Source organism: Sminthopsis crassicaudata, chromosome 4 (genome assembly GCF_048593235.1).
Source record: "Sminthopsis crassicaudata isolate SCR6 chromosome 4, ASM4859323v1, whole genome shotgun sequence".
Classification (NCBI taxonomy): Eukaryota; Metazoa; Chordata; class Mammalia; order Dasyuromorphia; family Dasyuridae; genus Sminthopsis; species Sminthopsis crassicaudata.
This window is the reverse complement of record NC_133620.1, coordinates 274,699,112-274,719,442: the sequence shown is the minus strand read 5'-3', so window position 1 is coordinate 274,719,442 and position 20,331 is coordinate 274,699,112. Positions and strand designations below refer to the sequence as shown.

Here is a 20,331-nt window from a genome sequence, read left to right as displayed (position 1 = left end):
CTACTGCTATTATGAGACCCATCAAAGCCCAAAATATAAAAGAAGCAGGGAAAAAGATACTGTTCCTCAAAACACCCAATCCCCTGAATAAAATTCAGGGCCAAGGATATTCCCTGGGACAGGAAACTTCCTAAATTAGCAAGATACAAAACTAAAGGTCATGTCGTTTGTTTGAAGTCAGCGTCCCAGAAGTCGAAGGGAAACCATTTTATAGTGGTGAAATGACTTGTCTAGAATCACATAGTTTAAAAAGTGTCAAAGGAAATATACATAAAATATTTTTATTACTTCACAGAATTTGGTTCTCCCTCCCTCCTGGGGGAAGAAGGGGATAGAAGGGAGGAAGTCTCTATTTCCCCCAAGTCCTATTCTCAGTTGGGGACTGATCTGTGAATTTTCTCCCTCTAAGGGCACTTCCTGCAGTCAAGAGTCCCTGGCCTCTCATACGAAGGTCTGGGCGATGGCAAGTATTTTGGAATACTCGCCTTCCAGCCGCCGGAGACTCGTTGGAATTGGTACCCTGATGCGAGTACCCACTGGGTTTCCATTGTCCTCAATGAGGACTACATTGTTGGAATCAAACCTTGGTGTCATTTGGGGGCCAGGCATTCGGTGCCCCACAATGAGGGCCTTCTTCTTCTGCCCCTTGATGGCCAGCAGTATTCGGTCTCCCACCTTGCCCACTCCAGTCTTATTGTAGACATGGATGCATCGAGGTGGGCGATGGTATGCAGTGTTGCCTAAGGCACTATTGTCCACCACACGGACTCTGGTCATCTTCTGTATTGCTCCAAGAGCTTCCGTGGTGCTGGAAAGAGGAGAAGAAAACAATCTAAAATTAGACACTGTCTTCCAAGAAGCAACCCTTAGAAGCTTTACATTCACCATCAATTGATCTGGGAGGCCCCAAGATGAAGGCTACATATTAGCAATAAATTCTCTAGGTCACAATTCAACCCTGATTTTCCCTGTGAAAACTAAGAGATTCAATCCAGAACAGGAAGGTATTACTACTTTGTCCATGCTCACAATACTTCAGATCTCCTGAGTGGAAATTTCTATCACCAAAATCTTAATAAATAAATCCTAGGAAATCGATCAAGGTCACTATATAAATAGTTAACTGACTTGTTCAATCACAATCACAAGCTAAAAAACATTAAAGGAAGGATTTGTACCTGTCTTCCTGATTCCATGGTCCAAACCCTATTCATTGTGTCATGCTGCCTCTAGTTGCTTAGTCTAAGAGAGAGAAGGAAGAGGGATTCATCTATGACCTCACTGAAAACTCCCTGTAATGATATAGATGCTCTTGCTACCAAGGAAGATCTGCATTTTCCCTGGAACTTAGTCTTAACAGAGTGGACTGGGGCACTGAGAGGGGTATCTGGCCAAAATGTGTCAGAAGTGGGATTTGATCTCAAATTTTCCTGATTCTGATGTCCATTCTCTCTCCACTAAGCCAATTTGTTTCTCTTACGTGTCAATACCAAACTCACTTAAGTGCAAAAATCTGATCTTTTATCAGTGTTCAAAATCCCAACTTGTCAGATATGAGGAAATATTCTTTAACTAAGAACTGGACAATGCCTTTAGATTCATCAGACTTGTCTAGTGTAAAATGTCTTCATTCCAGTACTATCTTGAAGTCTTTCTTTTTTAAGATGAAATTTTAAAGAACTAAAAAAAATAAGATTATGGTAAAGTCATAATTCCTGAAAACCTTTCCAACCAAATTGCTCATATCTATTATTTTAGAGAAAACTAGAAAACTACCTCTTTCAAATGGCAAACCTTAGAGGGATCCCTCTAGTCACTTATCATGCCTTTGCTACAAAGTAGCTATAGATTTGGAATAAGAATCCTTGATCATGAACCTTGACCTCCTAAAACTTACCTATGTGACTGAGTAAGTGACAAAATGTCTCTGTACCTCAGTTTTTTCACTTGTTGACACTACCTTTAAGATTCTCATTGAGATCACTGAGCCCAGTCTGGGAAGTATACCCACAACTAACTTTGATGTATCATCAAAATAGACATTCCTAATACAATAAAGAACTTAAACTCTAAATTTACTAACTCAAAAAAAAAAAAAAAAAAGTTTGCAATTAGAATGCCAATTTCAATGGTATATGCACTAAAACTACATTCCTATTCCATACCATCTTCTCTCCAGTCCAATTTCATAAGCCCATCTTTCATTCACTTAACTATTAAATGAGATGATGGATATACTTTTAAAAAATTGAATCTCTTGCCAGAGAGTATATTCACAAATGGTGCTTCACTTTGTTTTCTTCCCAATTTTTACTCTTTTGTAATAATAGTAGTTCATATATAGTTCTTTCAAGTTTATAAATTATTTTCCTCAAGGCAACACTATGATATAGGCAAAAAAGAAAAAAGCATTGGGAGACAGAGTAAAGGAAAAGAAGAAGCATGAGAAAAGTCCCCAGCTGACTACAATACATGAACTCCCACTCACCAATTCTTCTGGCTAAGGCAAGGCAGATATCATGGTAAATAAATAATTGACCTTACAGGTTTGTTGGGAAAAAAAAAAAAAAAAAGGCATTTTAGAAACTTAAAATATTCTAGAAATGTGAGTGACTGAATATAGAAGTTCTACTGTACACTCTTGATTTCAGCATATATGGTTCCAAATTAAATTCCTCCACCCCCAGCCCAATGTCAATACCCAACTGCCATTCACTTACTATCATTATCTATCAATTGAAATAATGGATGTAAAGTACTTTGTAAACCTTGAACTGCTAGACAAATGGCAGCTATTTTCATGATCATCATTACCCTTCCACTAAAACACTCCTTTAATAGTTCCTCACAGTAGAGAGGTGACCCTGGGTTCTCAAAGGCTGAGTATAAATGCTGGTCAATCCTAATCACTTTGAAAACCTTCAAGTACAGACCTCACAATATCTGTTGTGTGAAGACTAAGCAAGTCAAATAAATATGATGGTGAGAGGTGGTCCCATATACTCTCTACTACTTAAGAAAATTTACCAAATGCTATGATTCACATCTCTGAAGGGAGATCACACACCAATAAAATCAAGATTCTCAATATATCAGTATCATCATGACCTAATCAAATTCTTATTCAGGAACTTTTCCTCATTCTTATGCTACCCTCTCCTCCAACCCTACCACCCAGCTCAGCCCAGTATTCACAATCTCATTTTCAGACCTTCAATATCCTTACCTATTATTCTACCCATAAACTCATCTCATTCCTAGACTCCTGCTGATTTCCAAATAGTTAAGTTTCTAAAGTCAAGATTTCTAGTAATAAAAAATTTAGCATGCTGAACTTCTTGATTTAAAAGAATGCTTAAATGAAAATATCTGTGTTTTCAGTTGGAAAATTACCGGGAGAGTAGTTATATCAAAAATCCTATAAAAATCTCATATTCAAAGTTATATGGAAATGGTCCAGCTCTAAGATCAAATACTTCCCAAGGGACAAATGGTCAAAGGATTTGAAAGGAGTTAAAAAAATACATTAATTAACCATGATTTAAAAACAAAAAACAAAAAAAAGTACTTCAAAGCACTAATAAGAAATGCAAAACAAAATATCTAAGGTTTGTCTTACACTCACCAAACTGGCAAAAAAAACCCCACAATAGTCATTGTTGAAGGGACTGTGAGAAGACCTTGTTATGTACACTATCGGTGTTCTGAATTTGTCCAACTAAGTATAAAAACAATTCTGCATTATTAGAGCAAAATGACTAAAATGTCCATATCTTTTTATCCAGTATATTGTGTAGTATATTAGGCATATACTACACAAAAGGTTAAAAAGACAGAAGGAATGGTTGCATTTATATAAAAATATTCATAGCAGTATTTTTACTGATAGCACTAAACTGGAATTGATTGAGGAAAGACTAAACAAAGTATGGTTCATGAATGTAAAGGAATATCACTACTGTAGAAACAGAAAACATGGTAGATAAATATAGAGAAACATAGAAAAACACGAACTGACACAAATGGAGTTAAGTTGAGCCAAGATAACAATATGTACAATGAAAATGGAAAGAGCAACCACCAACTAAAATTAAATGCTGCTTCCACCACAAAGATGAGACATGAGAAGAGACTTCTCTCACTTCTTTTAAAGGGATGGAAGAATTTGAAAGTAATCACAGAGTCAGACTTTTTTTGATATGATTTTCTTCTTTTTGCTTTTCTTTTTATAAAGGATGCCTCATAAAAGGATCTGGTAGAGAAAGATTAGAGGAATGCTATGGGAAATTTGTACTTTTTAAGAATAAGATATTAAATGTAAAAATTTAAGCAAAAAAAAAAAAAACCACTATCAACAAACATAAAAAAAAAAATACTCAAAACTGCTATTAAGAGAAATTCAAATTAAAACAACCAAAAGGTTTTTATATCCATCAAACAGCCACATGGAGGAAAAAAGAAACCACTTTGGGGGGGTGAGGAAAGGCAAATTCATTCAAACTGTTGGTGGAGCTCTCAATTCATCCAACTAATCTTTTAATGCAGTTTTTTAACACAATATCTAGGGATAGAGCTGGGAAGGTAAAGAAAACATTCACCTAAAGTTCTCCCAAGATTCTCCTCCAAATAACTTTAAAATCAAACCAAACTCTGGAGTGGAAGAGCCAAAAGACTAGAGTAAGACATTCTTTGGGCCCAAGATAACATAGATGTTATCATGTAAGCTAGGTGGTACAGTAGATAAGAGTATCAGGCATAGAATCAAGAAGATTCACCTTCCTTGTTTAAATCTGGCCTCAGACAATTACTATCTGTGTGACTCTGGGCAAGACATTTAACCTTGTTTGCCTCAGAAGAAGTTCTAGGTAGTGAGGTGGTATTAAAAGAGAAACATCAGATTATAATATTCCCTAGGGCAAGCACTGAAGGTCTCCTGGAATCTTCACAGCCTCCCATGAACCTTTTGTTCCTAAGTAGGTCTTTAGTTCAAATTGACAGCTATTATAGTCTCTCCCAGATGGGGAACTCTAAAAACCCTACCTTTACTTATCCAATCAGAAAGCCAAGATGTCAACCCCACCCCCACAGGTTATATTTCCCCTTAGCAAAGATCCACCCATGGTTTAGACTGACTGCTTTACAAGACTAAGCCAGTTATGAGGTATTCTCTTCCACCTTATATAGCATCTTCCCTTTAATGGTTTCTTTCCTTCTCCTTAATTGTGAGCCAGCCATGGGGCACTCCCTTCTCATGACATCTTTCTCCTTATTATAGCTATATCTCTTTTAGGGTTAACCCACCAATCAATGGTGTAATCAATCTCTTTCTCTTCCCCTTTTGAGAGATAGTCTGCTAAGCTTCTTTGCATATTTCTACTTCTGGGCATTTTCCCTTTAATAATTTCTTCCTCCTGATTCTGAGTTCCACTAGGGAACTTGTCTTTCCCCTTGTTAATTGTTAAAAACAAAAACAAAAACAAAAACACCTTGCTAATTCTGTGCTAGTCACATAATAAAATAGCAAAACCTTAATAAACAGTGAAAAATACCTATGACATAATTTCTTTGTCATGAATTGAATTGCTATTATACTATTTTTATACAATCTTTCACAATCCATTGCTCTTATGAATCTATTTCATATTATCACTCCTGGTGCCTATTTTATCTCTTTATCAGTTTCCTCCGTTAGTGATTCATTGAGAAGACTGTGTCCCTCAAGAAAACAAAAGGAGTGAATTACTATTATGTTAGTAACCAATTATTAATTTGGGATCCAGGTTTTCTTTATTTCCTCATTTGTGGCCCAACTCCTCTCAAAGGTCAGACTCTGAAGGACATAGCTGATTGAGATTACCACTAACCTTAGGGGAATATGCTCTTAGACCTTGGGCTGGACCCCACCCAACTAGAAAACTTTATTTCAGTTTAGAATTCAGTCTGGGCAAGTTTCGTCCCAAAGAAAACCTGTCCTGGGACCCTCCATTACAGTTTAGAGTAACCCAGATCCCGAAGGAAAAAAAAAATAACCAGAGTGGTCCAGATGGATATAAATTCCCCTGTCCAGATTTCTGGAGGCAGCTGAGAGTATTGGGATCAAGCCACATTCTCAGCAGGAGAAGCTGAAGACTTCAAGCCCATCTCCTCATTAAATTGCCAATAAGGATTGATTTTCATTTGTCAGGGGCATTCTCTTTTACAAAGGTTCTTAACACATTCAGTGTCTCCATTGGTTGTCTTTGGTTGATAAGAAAAACTAGTAGGCATCAACTTACTTATTATTAGACTAAAGTTGATTATTAATTACCCAGAAAATCTGGCTCTCAGAGTTGTTTTCATTTATCACAATACCCACTTCTGTTAAAGGGTGGAAAAGAGCATTTTCATTCACAGTTCAAGGAAACCCAAAAGAGCAATATCACTTCCAGCCCAAAGGGATCTGGGACCCTGAGGAATTGTAGTAGTTACAATCCCAAAGGGTCCCTTACTGGTTAAAGATCATAGTGCAGATCAAGAAAACAGTGACCATAACTCTCCCCAGAGCAGCCCCAAACCCCCAAACTAGCTCTGAAAACAGTAGTGTGAAGAAGCCTGAATGTTGAGACAGACACCCCAAAACCACCCTAACCCCCTGGGGCCAAAGTCCAAGTTTAATATAAAGTTTCAAGTGAAGAAATACAGGGGGTAAAAAGAGCAAACAACAACAAATGTCATCAAACCCTAACTACTAAGCTACTATGTGGCAGGGAAGATCAAGATATAAAATCAGAAGTAGACTTTGAAGTCAGAAGTCCTACAAAGTCTCAAAGAAAAATGTGAACATAAGCCCAACAAGAAGTTCTGGAAGAGCTAAAAAATGTATTTTCAAAATCAATAAAAGTGGAAAAGGAAAAATTAGATAAAGAAATGAAAACAAAAGAAAAAATAATGAAGACAATTAACAGCTTTGTAAAAGAAGCACCAAAAAAAAAAAAAAAAAATACGGGGGGGGGGGGGGGGGGTAAGGGGAGTGGGGGAGGGGACAATTGCTTAAAAACCAGAATTAGCCAAATGGAAAAAGAGTGTTAAAAAAAAAAAAACTCACAACACACACACACACACACACACACACACACACACACACACACACACACACACACACACAATGATGCCTCAAAATTTAGATTTGGGTAAGTGGGAAACTAATGACTCCATGAGACATCAAGAAACAATAAAACAAAATCAAAAGAATGAAAAAATAAAAAGGAAATGTAAAATATCTTATGGGGGAAAAAACTGAGTTGGAAAATAAATCCAGGAGAGATACTTTTAAAATCACTGGGTTACTACCTAAAAGCCATGATCAAAAAGAGAATTTAGACATCATGTTTTAAGAAAATTATCAAGAAAAATCTCTCTGATAATCTAAAACCACAGGTCAAAATAGAAATTGAAAAAATCCATCAATAAGCACCTGAAAGAAATCCCAAAATGAAAATTTTTGGAAATATTATAGAGAGCCAGGAGGAAGTAAGTTCTTAAACAGTAAGAACCCAAATCTTCCTGACTCCCATGCCCATTCTCTCCCCACTAAGCCAATTTATTTCTCTTACAGTGTCAATACCAAGGTCACTTTAGTGCAAAAATCTGAAGTCCTCTATTAATGTTCAAAATCCCAACATCCCATCCCTCTATGGTTTTAGGTTTTACTTGAGACCAACTCTCTGTTAGGCCTATTTCAGGTTTTTGGCTCATCATCTTTTCCAACAAACAATTGTAGAGGCAGACCTATTAAAAACCTTGATAGAGATTGCCTATTACTGGAACAAAAGCATTCATTACTGTACAATAAATCAAAGACATACTTGGTGAATTTAGGACAGGAAAAGGCATATTACAATGAATCAAAGACTTTCTTAGTAAATTTAGGGCAGGAATGAATCAAAGACATACTTGAGGTAAATACATTAGTATGATTGTTTCTTCTTTGTAGTGGTGAATATCACAACTATTTACAATTCTGTAATTCTTGAACACAACTGTGTTATTTGCAATTCTGTGGACAGGCTTTGATAGAGTGGATACAGGAATGTCAAAGTATGGATTGATTCTGGAAAACAAAGGATGCTAGTGACAACAGACTGGAAAGTATAAAACATTGACACTCAGATTAATAAAATAAAGACTATATAGCATATCTTCTGCTTGGTCCTCAGTTATTCATTCACACCTAGTTCAAAGAAAAAATACTTATAAAAGCAAGTAAGAAACAAAATATTGTGAAACCACAGTTAAGAATACCCAAGATTTAGCAGCTACCAGATTAAGGAAGCAGAGAGCTTAGAATGATATTCTAGAAGGCAAAAGGGCTGAGATTACACCCAAGAAAAACCTACTCAGCAAAAATGAATATAATCCTTGGGGGAGGGGAGGGAGGGAGGCCACCATTTAATGAAATAGAGGACTTTCAGGCATCCTTAATGAAAAGAGTAGAGCTAAATCTGATTTTCAAATACAAGCCTCAAGAGAAGTAGAAAAAGGTAAACATAAAAGAGAAATTGATGTAAACTGTGTCCCCCTGATCTTTGCAGGGAGGGGGAGGGAAGGGGAGAGAAGACTGGATCTGGAAAGAAAAACCCTAAATCACAACCCCACCCAACCTTTGGGAGTGGCTCCACCTTCCTATTCCTAAGGGAAACTCCCATAATAATCTCTTCCTATAATTCAATTGGAGATCTTGGACTAGGACATAATTACCATCTATTATTGATTAGTCCCTCAAATTTATCTGGAAATCACTCCCTAACCCAGGCCCATAGAAACCTAATATAATCAAGGTCTGTACCCCAAACCTTTGCTAATTTCCTATCAGGATTTGGCCCATTGGGAAGTTCTCAGTGGAATAAACCCATTTTTTAGTTAAAATCTCGCCTGCAGATTGGGACTGCGAATTCTTTTGCAAAAACCTGCGACACTAGCCAGGGGACTCCATTGCTATAAAGATATCTCTCACCTCCCATTTCTCATACCTCAACAAAATCATAAGGCACTCCATAAAGTTAAACTGTGTTCCTTTCTACATGTGATGATGCAATGTGTCTTCCAAGAATTTTATCATTATTAAGGGAGTTAAAAGGATTCAATATAGAGTGTAGAAGTGAATTATGTTGGGATGATGCTTAAAAAAAAAAAAAATGAATAGATCAGAAAGAGGGATGGCCTGGGAAAAAGGGTTAAGAGACAAGAAGAATGAAGAAACTGGGGGTGGAGGAGTAGGGACTTGCACTCTGGGCAATGCAGAGTACAACATTTGAGCCCTCCTCACATCTAAATTGGCTCAAAGAGGGAAGAGATATATAGATATAAATATATACATACACTCAACTAGTAATGGATAGATATCTTACCCAACAAGAATTAAGATAGGTAAGGGGACAAGAGAAATGAACTGGGGAGAGAGAGAAGAGAAAGGAGATGACAAAAGGGAAGGCAGATAAAAGAAGACAATGATCAGATGCAAAACATTCTTTAGAGGGGCAGGATAAAGAGAGAGAGAAGGATAAATTGAAGAATAAGGGATGGAGAAAAATTCATTTAGTAATCATATTTGTGAATGTGAATGGGATAAGCTCACATATAAAACAAAAGTAGATGGAAGAATGGTTTAGAAACCAGAATCCAACTATATGCTATTAACAAGCAACACACCTGAAACAGACAAACACACAGAGTTAAAATAAGAGGCTGAAGCAGAATCTACTTCAGCTTTAGCTGAAGCCAAAAAAGGGAGGGATAGTATTCATGTTCTCAAACAAAGCAAAAGCAAACACTTTTGGTTGTTTTTCAGTCATATTCAACTCTTCATAACCTTATATGGGGTTTTCTTGGCAAAGATAGATAGTTAAATAATTTGTCATTTCCTTCTCCAACTCATTCATTGTACAGTGAGGAAACAGCAAATAGAGTTAAGTGATATGAATTCAGAAAAGTGACACCATGACCAACACTCCATCCACTGTGACATCGAGCTGTCCCAAAAGCAAAAATAGACCCAATTAAAAGGGATAAGAAAGGAACTATATCTTGCTAAAAGAAACTGGAGACAAAGAAGCAATATGCATATTATTAACACATGCACTAAATAGCATAGCACCCCAATTCTCAAAGGAGAATTCTCTCTCTCTCTCTCTCTCTCTCTCTCTCTCTCTCTCTCTCTCTCTCTCTCTCTCTCTCTTTTTTTCCTTGAGGCTGGGGTTAAGTGACTTGCCCAGGGTCACACAGCTAGGAAGTGTTAAGTGTCTGAGACCAGATTTGAACTCCAGTCCTCCTGACTTCAGGGCTGGTGCTCTATCCACTGCACCACTTAGCTGCCCCCTCAAAGGAGAATTCTCAAAAATTCTCAATTAAATGAATTACAGGAAGAAATAAGCAGTAAAACCATATTAGTGGACAACCTTACCTTGTCCCTTTCAGAACTAGATAATTCTAGCCAAAAAAAAAAAAAAAGCCAAGAAAGAAATTAAGGAAATGAATAAAATTTTAGAAAAATCATCTGATTTTTCTTTTCTTTTTTTTTTTTAAGAGCTACACCTCTACAGAAAACTAAATGAAAACAGATATGAATACATTTGTTTCCCAGCAGGCTATAGAACATACACAAAAAGTTACCATGTAGATGTAGAAAAGAAGAAATATTAAACACACCCTTTTCATACAATAACACAATACAAATTACATTTAATAAAAAGTCTTGGAAGCACAGATTAAAAACCAAATGGAAATTACATAATCTGATCCTAAAGGAAGAATGGATCACAGAGAAACAATCAATTATTTCATTAAAGAGAATGATTATGAGACAATATTCCAAAATTTATGAGATCCAACCAAAGCAATTAGAGGAAAATTATATCTCTAAGAGAAAGAAAAGATCAATGAATAGGGCATGCAATTGAAAATTAAAAAAAAAAAAAAAAAAAGAAAAAAAGACAACCTAGAAAAAGAACAAAGAATCCTAATTAAACACAAAGTAGAAATACCTGGTTTTATTTTTTTAAAAAGAACCAACTATGAAACATACCACTAATTAATTTGATTAAAAAGAAAAGAAAACATTACTAGTATCAAATGAAAGGGGAAGAAGCCTTGCAGTTCTAGATTTCAAAGTTATTACAGAGCAGTAATCATCAAACAATCTGGGTACTAAAAAAGTTGTAGAACAGACACAATACCGAGTGATCAATTGCCATAGTAATCTAGGGCTTGATAAACCCAGAGATTCAAACTTTGGGGGTTAAGAATTCATCATTTGACAAAAATTACTAAAAAATTGGAAAGCTGTTTGACAAAAACAAGGCATAGACCAATATCTCACACTGTATACCAAGATAAGTTCAAAATGGATAAATGATTTAGATATAAAGGATGATGTCATAAGTAAATTAGGAAAGCATGAAGAAATGTACCGGTCAAATCTATGAATAAGGGAAGAATTAATGACCAAATAAGGGATAGAGATTACAATAAGCAAAAATAGCTAATTTTCATTACAGGAAATTATAAAGCTTTTGCACAAACAAAACTAAAGCAACCAAAATTAAAAGTAAAAGAGGAAATAGAGATTTTTGGAAGAAGTTTCTCTGATAATTTCTCAAATGTATAGGGAATTGATCCAAATTTGTAAAAATAAGAGCTACTGCCCAGCTGATAAATAGTCAAAGGATATGAATGTTCAGTTTTCAGAAAAAGAAATCAATAATTTAAAAAAAAATGCTTGAAATCACTACTGATTAGAGAAATGCAAATTTTAAAAACTCTGAGATACCTCACATCTATCAAATTGGCTAACAATTTCCTTTTCTGATATAAAAAGGAAAATGACAAATGCTAGAAGAGATTTGGAAAAATTAGAGCACTAAAGCATTATTGGTACTGGAAAATAATTTGGAATTATGTCCAAAGAGCTCTAAAAACTGTGCATACCTTTGATTTGGCAATACTATTATTAGGTCTGCATCTCAAGGAGTTCAAAGAAAAGAAAAAAGGACTTATTCACACAAAAATATTTATAGCAGTTCTTTTTGTAATGAACAGAATTAGAAAGTGAGATGTCTATCAATTAGAGAATGCTCAAATAAATTGTGGTATATAATTTCGAAGGAATACTATTGTGCTTTAATTCTTTCAGAAAAACCTTAAAAGACTTTATATGAACTCATACAAAGTGAGCAGAACCAGAAAATACCGTACACCATAATAGCAATATTGTGTGTTCAAGACAATGATTCAAGACAATTACAAAGAATCTGATTTTTTAAAAAAACTCCTGAAAAAGAACTGATGAATTGTGAATGCAGAGTGAAGTATACTTTTTTGATATGTATTATTTTGTGTTTTCTTTTGTAACAAGGCTATTATGGAAATATGTTTGGCATGACCTCACATGTATAACTGAAATGGAAGTGTATGCCTTCTCTCTCTCAAGGAGGAGCAGAAGTAGTAGGAAAGGAAAGAATCTGGAACTCAAAATTTCTGAATGTTAATGTTACATGTTTTTATACATAATTGGAGGATATTTAACAAAATACATTTAAAAATTTTTTAAACATAGATTTTAAAAAAGTCCCATTTATACCAAAATATTCATAGCAGCATTTTTTGCGATAACAAATTAGGTTAGTCAATCACAAAGCATTTATTAAGTATCTTCTATGTGTTAGGCATTGGATTAAGCAGATGGTTACAAAGAAAAACAAAAGGCAGGTGCTGCTCCCATAGAGCTCACAATTTAATAGAGGAAAAAGCATGCAAACAACTATAAATAAACAAGATATATACAGGACAAATAAAGAGATCATTTCAGAGGGAAGGCACTAAGATTAAAAAGAGCTGTGAAAGGCTTCTTGTAGTACTTTAGCTGAAACTTGAGAAGAAGCCAGGGAAGCCTATAGGTAGAAATGAAGAGAAAAAGGTTCCAAGAACCAAGGACAGACAGAGAAAATGTCCAAACTGAGTTGATATATCATTTGCAAGAAATGGCAAGAAGGCTAGTGTCACTGAACTGCAAGGTACACAGAAGGTACACTTACTTATTTAGTAAGTAAGGTATAAGAAGTCTGAAAAAGCAGGAAGGGGCTAGGTTATGAAGAGCCTCAAAAACTACAAAAGATTGATATATGGGATCCTAAAGAAAAAAGGAAGCTACTGAAGTTTAATGAATAAGAAAGTGACATGGTCAACCTTGTGAACATCAACCTGATAGCTGAATTAAGTGCCCATTCACTGGGAAATAGCTGCATAAATTGTAGTTTTAAAATGTAATAGAACAATACCATGTAGTACTATTAAGAAAGGGTCATTATGTTTGTGGCAGCCCTTTTTGTGTGACTAGATACTGGAAAACGAATGGATGCCCATCAACTGGAGAATGGTTGGATAAATTATGGTATATGAATGTTATGGAATATTATTGTTCTGTAAGAAATGATCAACAGGATGAATACAGAGAGGCTTGGAGAGACTTACATGAACTGAAGCTGAGTGAAATGAGCAGAACCAGGAGATCATTATACATTTCAACAACAATACTGTACGAGAATGTATTCTGATGGAATTGGATATCTTCAAAAAAGAGAAGATCTAATTCAGTTCCCATTGATCAATGATGGACAGCATCAGCTACACCCAGAGAAGGAACACTGGAAAATGAATGTAAACTTTGCATTTTGTTTTTCTTCCCAGGTTATATTTACCTTCTGAATCCAATTCTTCCTGTGCAACAAAAAATTCGATTCTGCACAAATATTTTGTATCTAGGATATACTATAACATATTTAACATGTATGGGACTGCCTGCCATCTAGGGGAGAGGGTGGAGGGAAGGAGGGGAAAATTCAGAACAGAGGTGAGTGCAAAGGATAATGTTGTAAAAAATTACCCATGCATATGTACTGTCAAAAAAAAGTTATAATTATAAATTTAATTAAAAAAAAAAAAAAGGTCATTAAAAGAAGACAAGTATGAGCAATTCAGGGGAACTCAGAAAGATTATTAAGAACTAAGTGTACATAGTGCAAGGAAAACAGAACCAAGAGAACAACATTTAGATGACCACAATAATGTAAAGAAAAACAACGAAGTTAGAATTCAGTTTAATGTAATGACCAAGCTTGATTCCAGAGGGCGGGCAAAATTATTTCCCTCTTTTCAATAAAAAAGTAATAACCAAATCAATCCACAAATACTCATTAAACACTCATTATGTGTCAGGCACTGTGCTAGGGCTGGAAATACAAAGAATGAAAGTAATCTCTATTCACAATGAGTTTATAGTTTAATGAAAAAGAATGTAATTATAAAAATGCAACATAAATATAAATCAATACCAACAAATATGTATAAAGAAGTTAAATACAAGGTAGTTTGGGAGAGAAGGTACTAAAATTTGAGGGATCAGAAAAGGACAATGGATGTAGAATATTACAGATGTCAGACAATGGATGTCCGCTTGACCCTAACTGTTTCTCTATTATAAGATAGAGGTCTTTGGCAGAAGCAAATTATTAAGAAATTACTGTGATGGGAAAATAATAAAGTACCAATTTTTAAAAATAGTTAACAGAGATTATAAAAGATGGGAAGTCAATAGTGGAGGAGTTATAAGAGAGAGATACTACAGCATTACCGGAGGTAAAAAGGCCCAACCATACTTTATTTTAATTTGGAATTATGCACAAGTAATTAAAACATCCATACCCTTACACCTAGCAAATCCTCTATATTAGTTAAGTTGTCTTCAATAGAACCACTTCCTACCAGGGGTTTCCGCCTCTCCATCTTCCTTCAGGTTAAGCTAATGAATGGCCAGGAAAATAAAGTATAGCCCTGTCTTTCTGGATTAATCAAGTCTTGAAAAAAATTAGTCTGATCCCTATTGTTGGGGGAGAAGGGAACCCTATTGGATTGTAGTTCTACTACATACATATCTCAATGAAATCAAAGAAACAGGTTATTTGGGTATGTGTCCGCCCTTCAATTGAAGAGTGGCTGAAAAACTTTGGTATACAAATGCAATGGAATAATACTGCACAAAATGTTTGTAACAGCTCTGTTTGTGGTGGCAAAGAATTGGAAAATAAGTAAATGCCCATCAAATGGGGAATGACTGAGTAAATTATGGTATATGAAAGTAATGGAATATTGTTCTATTAAAAAAATGAACAGGCTGATTTTAGAAAAGGCCTGGAAAAATTTACATGAAATGATGCTGAGTGAAACAAGTAGAATCAGGAAAACACTGTACACAGCAACAGGCAAGATTATGCAATGATCAACTATGACAGACATGGTTCTTTTCAGAGGTTCAGCAACACAAGGTAATCCCAATAAACAGGATGAAATCGCCACACAAATGCAGAGAAAAAAACTACACAGATAATGTAAATCAATACATGCTATGTTCTCTCTCTCTCTTTTTTCTTATTTTTGTTTCCTCTTGTAGTTTTTCCCTTTTGTTCTGATTTTTCTCTCCCAACATGATTCATAAGGAAAGTGCAAAAAAAATGAATGTACATGTACAACTCCCTCTTGGTCTTGTTTTTTGTTTTTTAACATGTAACTGGGAAAAAAATTTTTAAAAAAAAAACATTATTGCACAATTTTAAAAAGTGACATTTGGAGAAAGAGGAAGATTTGTATAAAGTGATGCAAAACAAAATAAGCAGAATCAAGACAATAAACATAACAACATGAATGAAAAGACAACTAAAATAAAATTAAACTGAGTAATGGGAGTAGGGGGAATAATGAAGGCACAAGAAAAGAATTAAAACAAACTTCCTACTTCATGGCAGAGGTAGAGGAATATTAAGATAGAGTATTACATACAATCAAATAAATTTCCACAGCAAATATTTTTTGCTTAATTGTTTTTCTATGTCACTCATTAGAGTTCAATCTGTAGAGGGAATAAGAAATGACTGTGATATAAAGGCAAAAACCATCAATAAAATATTTTTCTTAGATTTTAAAAAGATCATTTTACTGATTTAAATACATTGAATAAATTTCCCTTGTATCCTGCTCTAATCACTTCTATAATTAAAAGAAAAGAGGAAAAAAATTCAGCAAAAGGGATCAGTTTATTGAGAGAAGTGCAATATGCAATATTTCACATGAATAAACTTCCCATGTCTGCAAAGAAGTTGGGGAGGTGTCTTCTCAAAATTTCTTCCCTGGAACCAGGCAGAAAAAAGGAAATAATGAAGGAGGGAGGGAGAGATGGGAGAAGGGAGAGAAGGAAAGAGGAAGGGAGAGAAATAAGGAAGGGAGGGAGGTAAGGAAGGAAGGGAGGAGGAAGAAAAGAAAAGAAAAATTACCTGAAATAGCGTTGACTTAGTGCTCTGCTAGCAAGGTTTAGAAGGCTCCTCCAAGGTCCCATAGAGAAAGCCATGGGAATTCTGGGATGAAATCCTGCAGAAGAAAATATATATTTGTAAGACAAAGTTCTTACTAATAGCTCACTTGCACTTTGAAAAAGGACGAGGCTTCCTAGTGTGTGACCCTGGGTAAGTCACTTAACTCCAAATCCTTCAGTTTAAAAAAAAAAAAAAGAAAGAAAGAAAGAAAAAAGAAAAGAAAAAGAAAAAGGACTAGGGACACAGGTTGAAGATGGATAGATAGGAAGCACTAAGTACAAGCTTTTATCTACTTAATTGGCATGACATACAGTACCTAAAGAAGTTTTGGATTAAAGGATGTTTCCTGGGTTCCAGCAATTACCCTACCAACCAGATTCCCAGAACTTATATTCTAGCTGTAGGGTTGGAGACAGGAATGTTCTTTTATTTTGTTTGCCAAGGGCTAAGCACCTACTAAAGCTCAAAGGAATCTAGCAGGAAACAAGTTCCTGGGTTATTTTCAGTTACACCACTTACAGATAAAAAAGCTACTGGATACACCTAGTTAGAGAACATTTCCCAGTTTCTCCATAGAAAGGGCTTTTGTAAATACCCTGAGCTCTAAACAGAAGTGTATGTCTTTCTTAGAACTGGACTCTGATCATAAAAAAGAGGGAAAGACTCATGTGCAAAAATGTTTGTAGCTGGCCTTTCTGTAGTGGCAAAGAATTAGAAACGGAATGGATGCTCATCAGCTGGAGAATGGCTGGATAAATTATGGGATATGAATATAATGGAATATTATTGCTCTATAAGAATCAACTATTAAGATGATTTCAGAAAGCCTTGGAAAGACTTAAATGAACTGATGTTAAGTGAAATGAGTAAAACCAAGATAACACTGAACACAGCAAGAAAAAGATATGATGATTAATTCTGATGGACTTGGTTCTTTTCAAAATTGAAGTGATCCAGGACAATTCCAATACCCTTAGGATGGAAAGAGCCATCTAAATCAAGAAAGAGGACTGTGGGGCCTAAATATGGATCACAACATAGTATTTTTACCTTTTTTGTTGTTTGCTTTTTTTCCCCCTCATTTTTTTTCTTTTTTGATATAATTTTTCTTGTGCAGCATAGTAAATGTAGAAAAATGTTTATACTAACCAGAAACCCTAAAATAGGCAGCTAGATATCACAAGGAGAGATAATTAGGGTTTAAAAAACTTTATTAAGAAATTAAAGAAAAGAAAGACACAAAGTAAACTTATAAGGTCATTTTTCACTTAGATTCCTCAAAAACTTGAAAAAGCCAGTCAACTCAATCTTTGAACCTGTTCAAGAAAAAGGAACAGAGCTCTTTTTTCCCAATGGTACCGCTCATTTTGTAAGAATATGCCAGCAAAAATCTAGGGGTAAGCACATCCCAGTGTGCTCTGTCATCTGTTAGACATGTGACCTTGGGCAAATCATTTAATTTTCCTCATCCAATGAAGATAATATTTACTCTACTTAATAGGGCACAAGTTTGTTCTTTAGACAAAAAGATAGTTCATGTGAAAGTACTTTTAAAACTTTGAAGAGCTATTCAAAAATAAGCTATTGTAATTATCTATTTCCTTTTTTTTCAGAAAGGAAAAAAATAAGAATTTCAAAAATAAACTAACAAGATAAAGTAAAGGAATTCATATTCTATAATCACTGACTTCCTCGTAGGATGTCCTCTGAAGAAGAAAAATCAAAGCAATTCTTTGTATCATAGGGTAAGTCCTAGTAAAACTAGCTGCTAAGAAGCTAATTTTGTTTACAAAGTCACTGACTAAATAGTAAATACTGCAGACTTAAGATGAACTTTCAAATATGGGCATAATCTGACAAGACCAACCACATTATTGGCATATACTGACTAAGTATGTGCCTTGCACAACATTGGCTAAATAATTTGAAAGAATATTCAGAAAGACAGATAAAATATATTAAAAAACAAAGCAAACAAAAAAGTAGCAGTTCCTTTTGTAGCGGCAAGGAACTGAATTTTTTTTTTTCTTTGTTAAAGCTTTTTATTTTTCAAAACATATGTGTGGACAATTCTTTAACATTAGTCCTTGTAAAACCTTGTGTAAGGAACTGGAAATTGAGTGGATGCCTGACCATCACTTAGGAAATGGCTGAATAAATTTTGGTATATGAATGTAATGGAATATTATTGTTCTATAAGAAATGATGAGCAGACTGATTTCAGAAAAGCCTGGAAAGACCTACATGAATTGATGCTGAGTAAAATGATCAGAACTAGGAGAACAAATTTCAAGATTATTGTGATGATCAACTATGATGGACTTGGCTCTTCTCAACAATGCAGTGATTCAAGGCAATTTCAATAGACTTGGGATGGAAAAAGCCAATCACATCCAGAGAGAGAACTGGAGACTGAATGTGAGTCAAAGCATAGTATTTTCATCTTTTTCTCTGTTTCTTTCTTGTGGGTTTTTTTTCCCTTTTGGTCTGATTTTTCTTGTACCACATGGCAAATATATAAACGTGTTTAAAAGTTCTGCACATATTTAACCTATATCAGATTGACTGCTATCTTGGGGAAGGGGAGAGGTAAAGGAGAGAAAAAGAAAAATTTGGAACATAAAATCTTATAAAAATGAATGCTTAAAACTATCTTTATATGTATTTGGAAAAATAAAATGCTATTTAAAAAGATCACCTATGGAAGTGTAACAACTATAAAAAACAAAAACTAAAAAACAGAAGAGAAAAACAAAGATCTCATATATGCTAAAATATTTATAGAATTTTTTGTGGTAGCTAAGAATTTGAAACAAAGTAACTGCCTAATGACTAAAGTGGTTAAATTAACAGTAGCACATTAATGTAATGGACTACTATTGTGCCACAAGAAATAATTAATATGAAAAACACCAAGAAACATCTTATATAAACTGATACAAAATACAGTAAGCCACACCAAGAAAAAAATATGTTCAATGATTACAATGTATATGGAAAGAATAACAGCAACAAAACAATTGAAATTGTGCTGCAAAACTTCAATAATCAAGCTTGGCCACAAAGAGGAGATAAGACATTTCCCCCACTTGAGAAGCAGGGGTCCAGAAGTGTAAAATTATGCATCTAATATCAAACTTTATAAATGTTGGATAATTTATTAAAGAACTTTTCCTCCCATTTCTTCCTTTTCTGTCATTCATTATGAAGGATGACTCTGGGAATGGATGAAAGGAGATAAGAGGAAATAGAGACAAAATTTTTTTTAAAAAATTAATTTTAAAATGTATATTGTTTTTACGGGACAGTAAAAGACTTGTGTTTGGTCCCATAGGTATCAAAAACCTTTAGAACAAAATAAAAATGGGCAAAACAAAATGGCCTTTTCAAAGCTCATGTTCTATACAAACTGATGTGATGATCCCTTAAGAAATAATCTTGACCTAGCTGCCTCATGGCACTCAATATAAAAATCCTAATCACATGTAGCAATGGTATCTCTTCTTTCTTCCTCACCTAGTTCATAGTTTAGGGCTGGGATGAAAGGATATCCCCACAAGTGTCCAACAAAGGCACAACCACAGGCTTGCTTTACCACCAGAAAACTGCACCACTGACAGATTTCAAGGATTCAGGTGATTAAACATCCATGTTTCCACTGCTACAGTATTTACACATCACCTCTTTCTTCCCACAAGTTCAAAGCACTAAAGATAAGTTTTTACTAAGATGGGTGGAAAAAAAAAAATCACAGCTTACCTCCACAAGAGGAGAGGGTGGGGAGGAGGGGAAAAGTTGGAATAGAAGGTTTTGCAAGGGTCAATGCCCATCGATTAGAGAATGGCTGAATAAATTGTGGTATATGAATATTATGGAATATTACTGTTCTGTAAGAAATGAACAACAGTATGACTTCAGAAAGGCCTGGAGAGATTTA

At 34.9% G+C, this 20,331-nt stretch overlaps 1 protein-coding gene across 4 annotated transcripts in view; it reads right to left on the bottom strand.

The window, feature by feature from the left end:
- Positions 1-265: 265 nt before the first annotated feature.
- The window catches only part of MRPL14 (mitochondrial ribosomal protein L14), a 34,561-nt gene continuing 14,495 nt past the window's right edge, over positions 266-20,331 (bottom strand). For all 4 annotated transcript variants that reach the window (XM_074310795.1, XM_074310791.1, XM_074310794.1 and 1 more), the window contains exons 2-3: positions 16,356-16,449; positions 266-808 (exon numbers count right to left, since the gene is read on the bottom strand). In XM_074310795.1, coding sequence (XP_074166896.1) covers positions 442-808; positions 16,356-16,429 — 441 coding nt within the window. In that variant the 5' untranslated portion in view covers positions 16,430-16,449 and the 3' untranslated portion in view covers positions 266-441. The remainder of the gene's footprint in view (positions 809-16,355; positions 16,450-20,331) is intronic.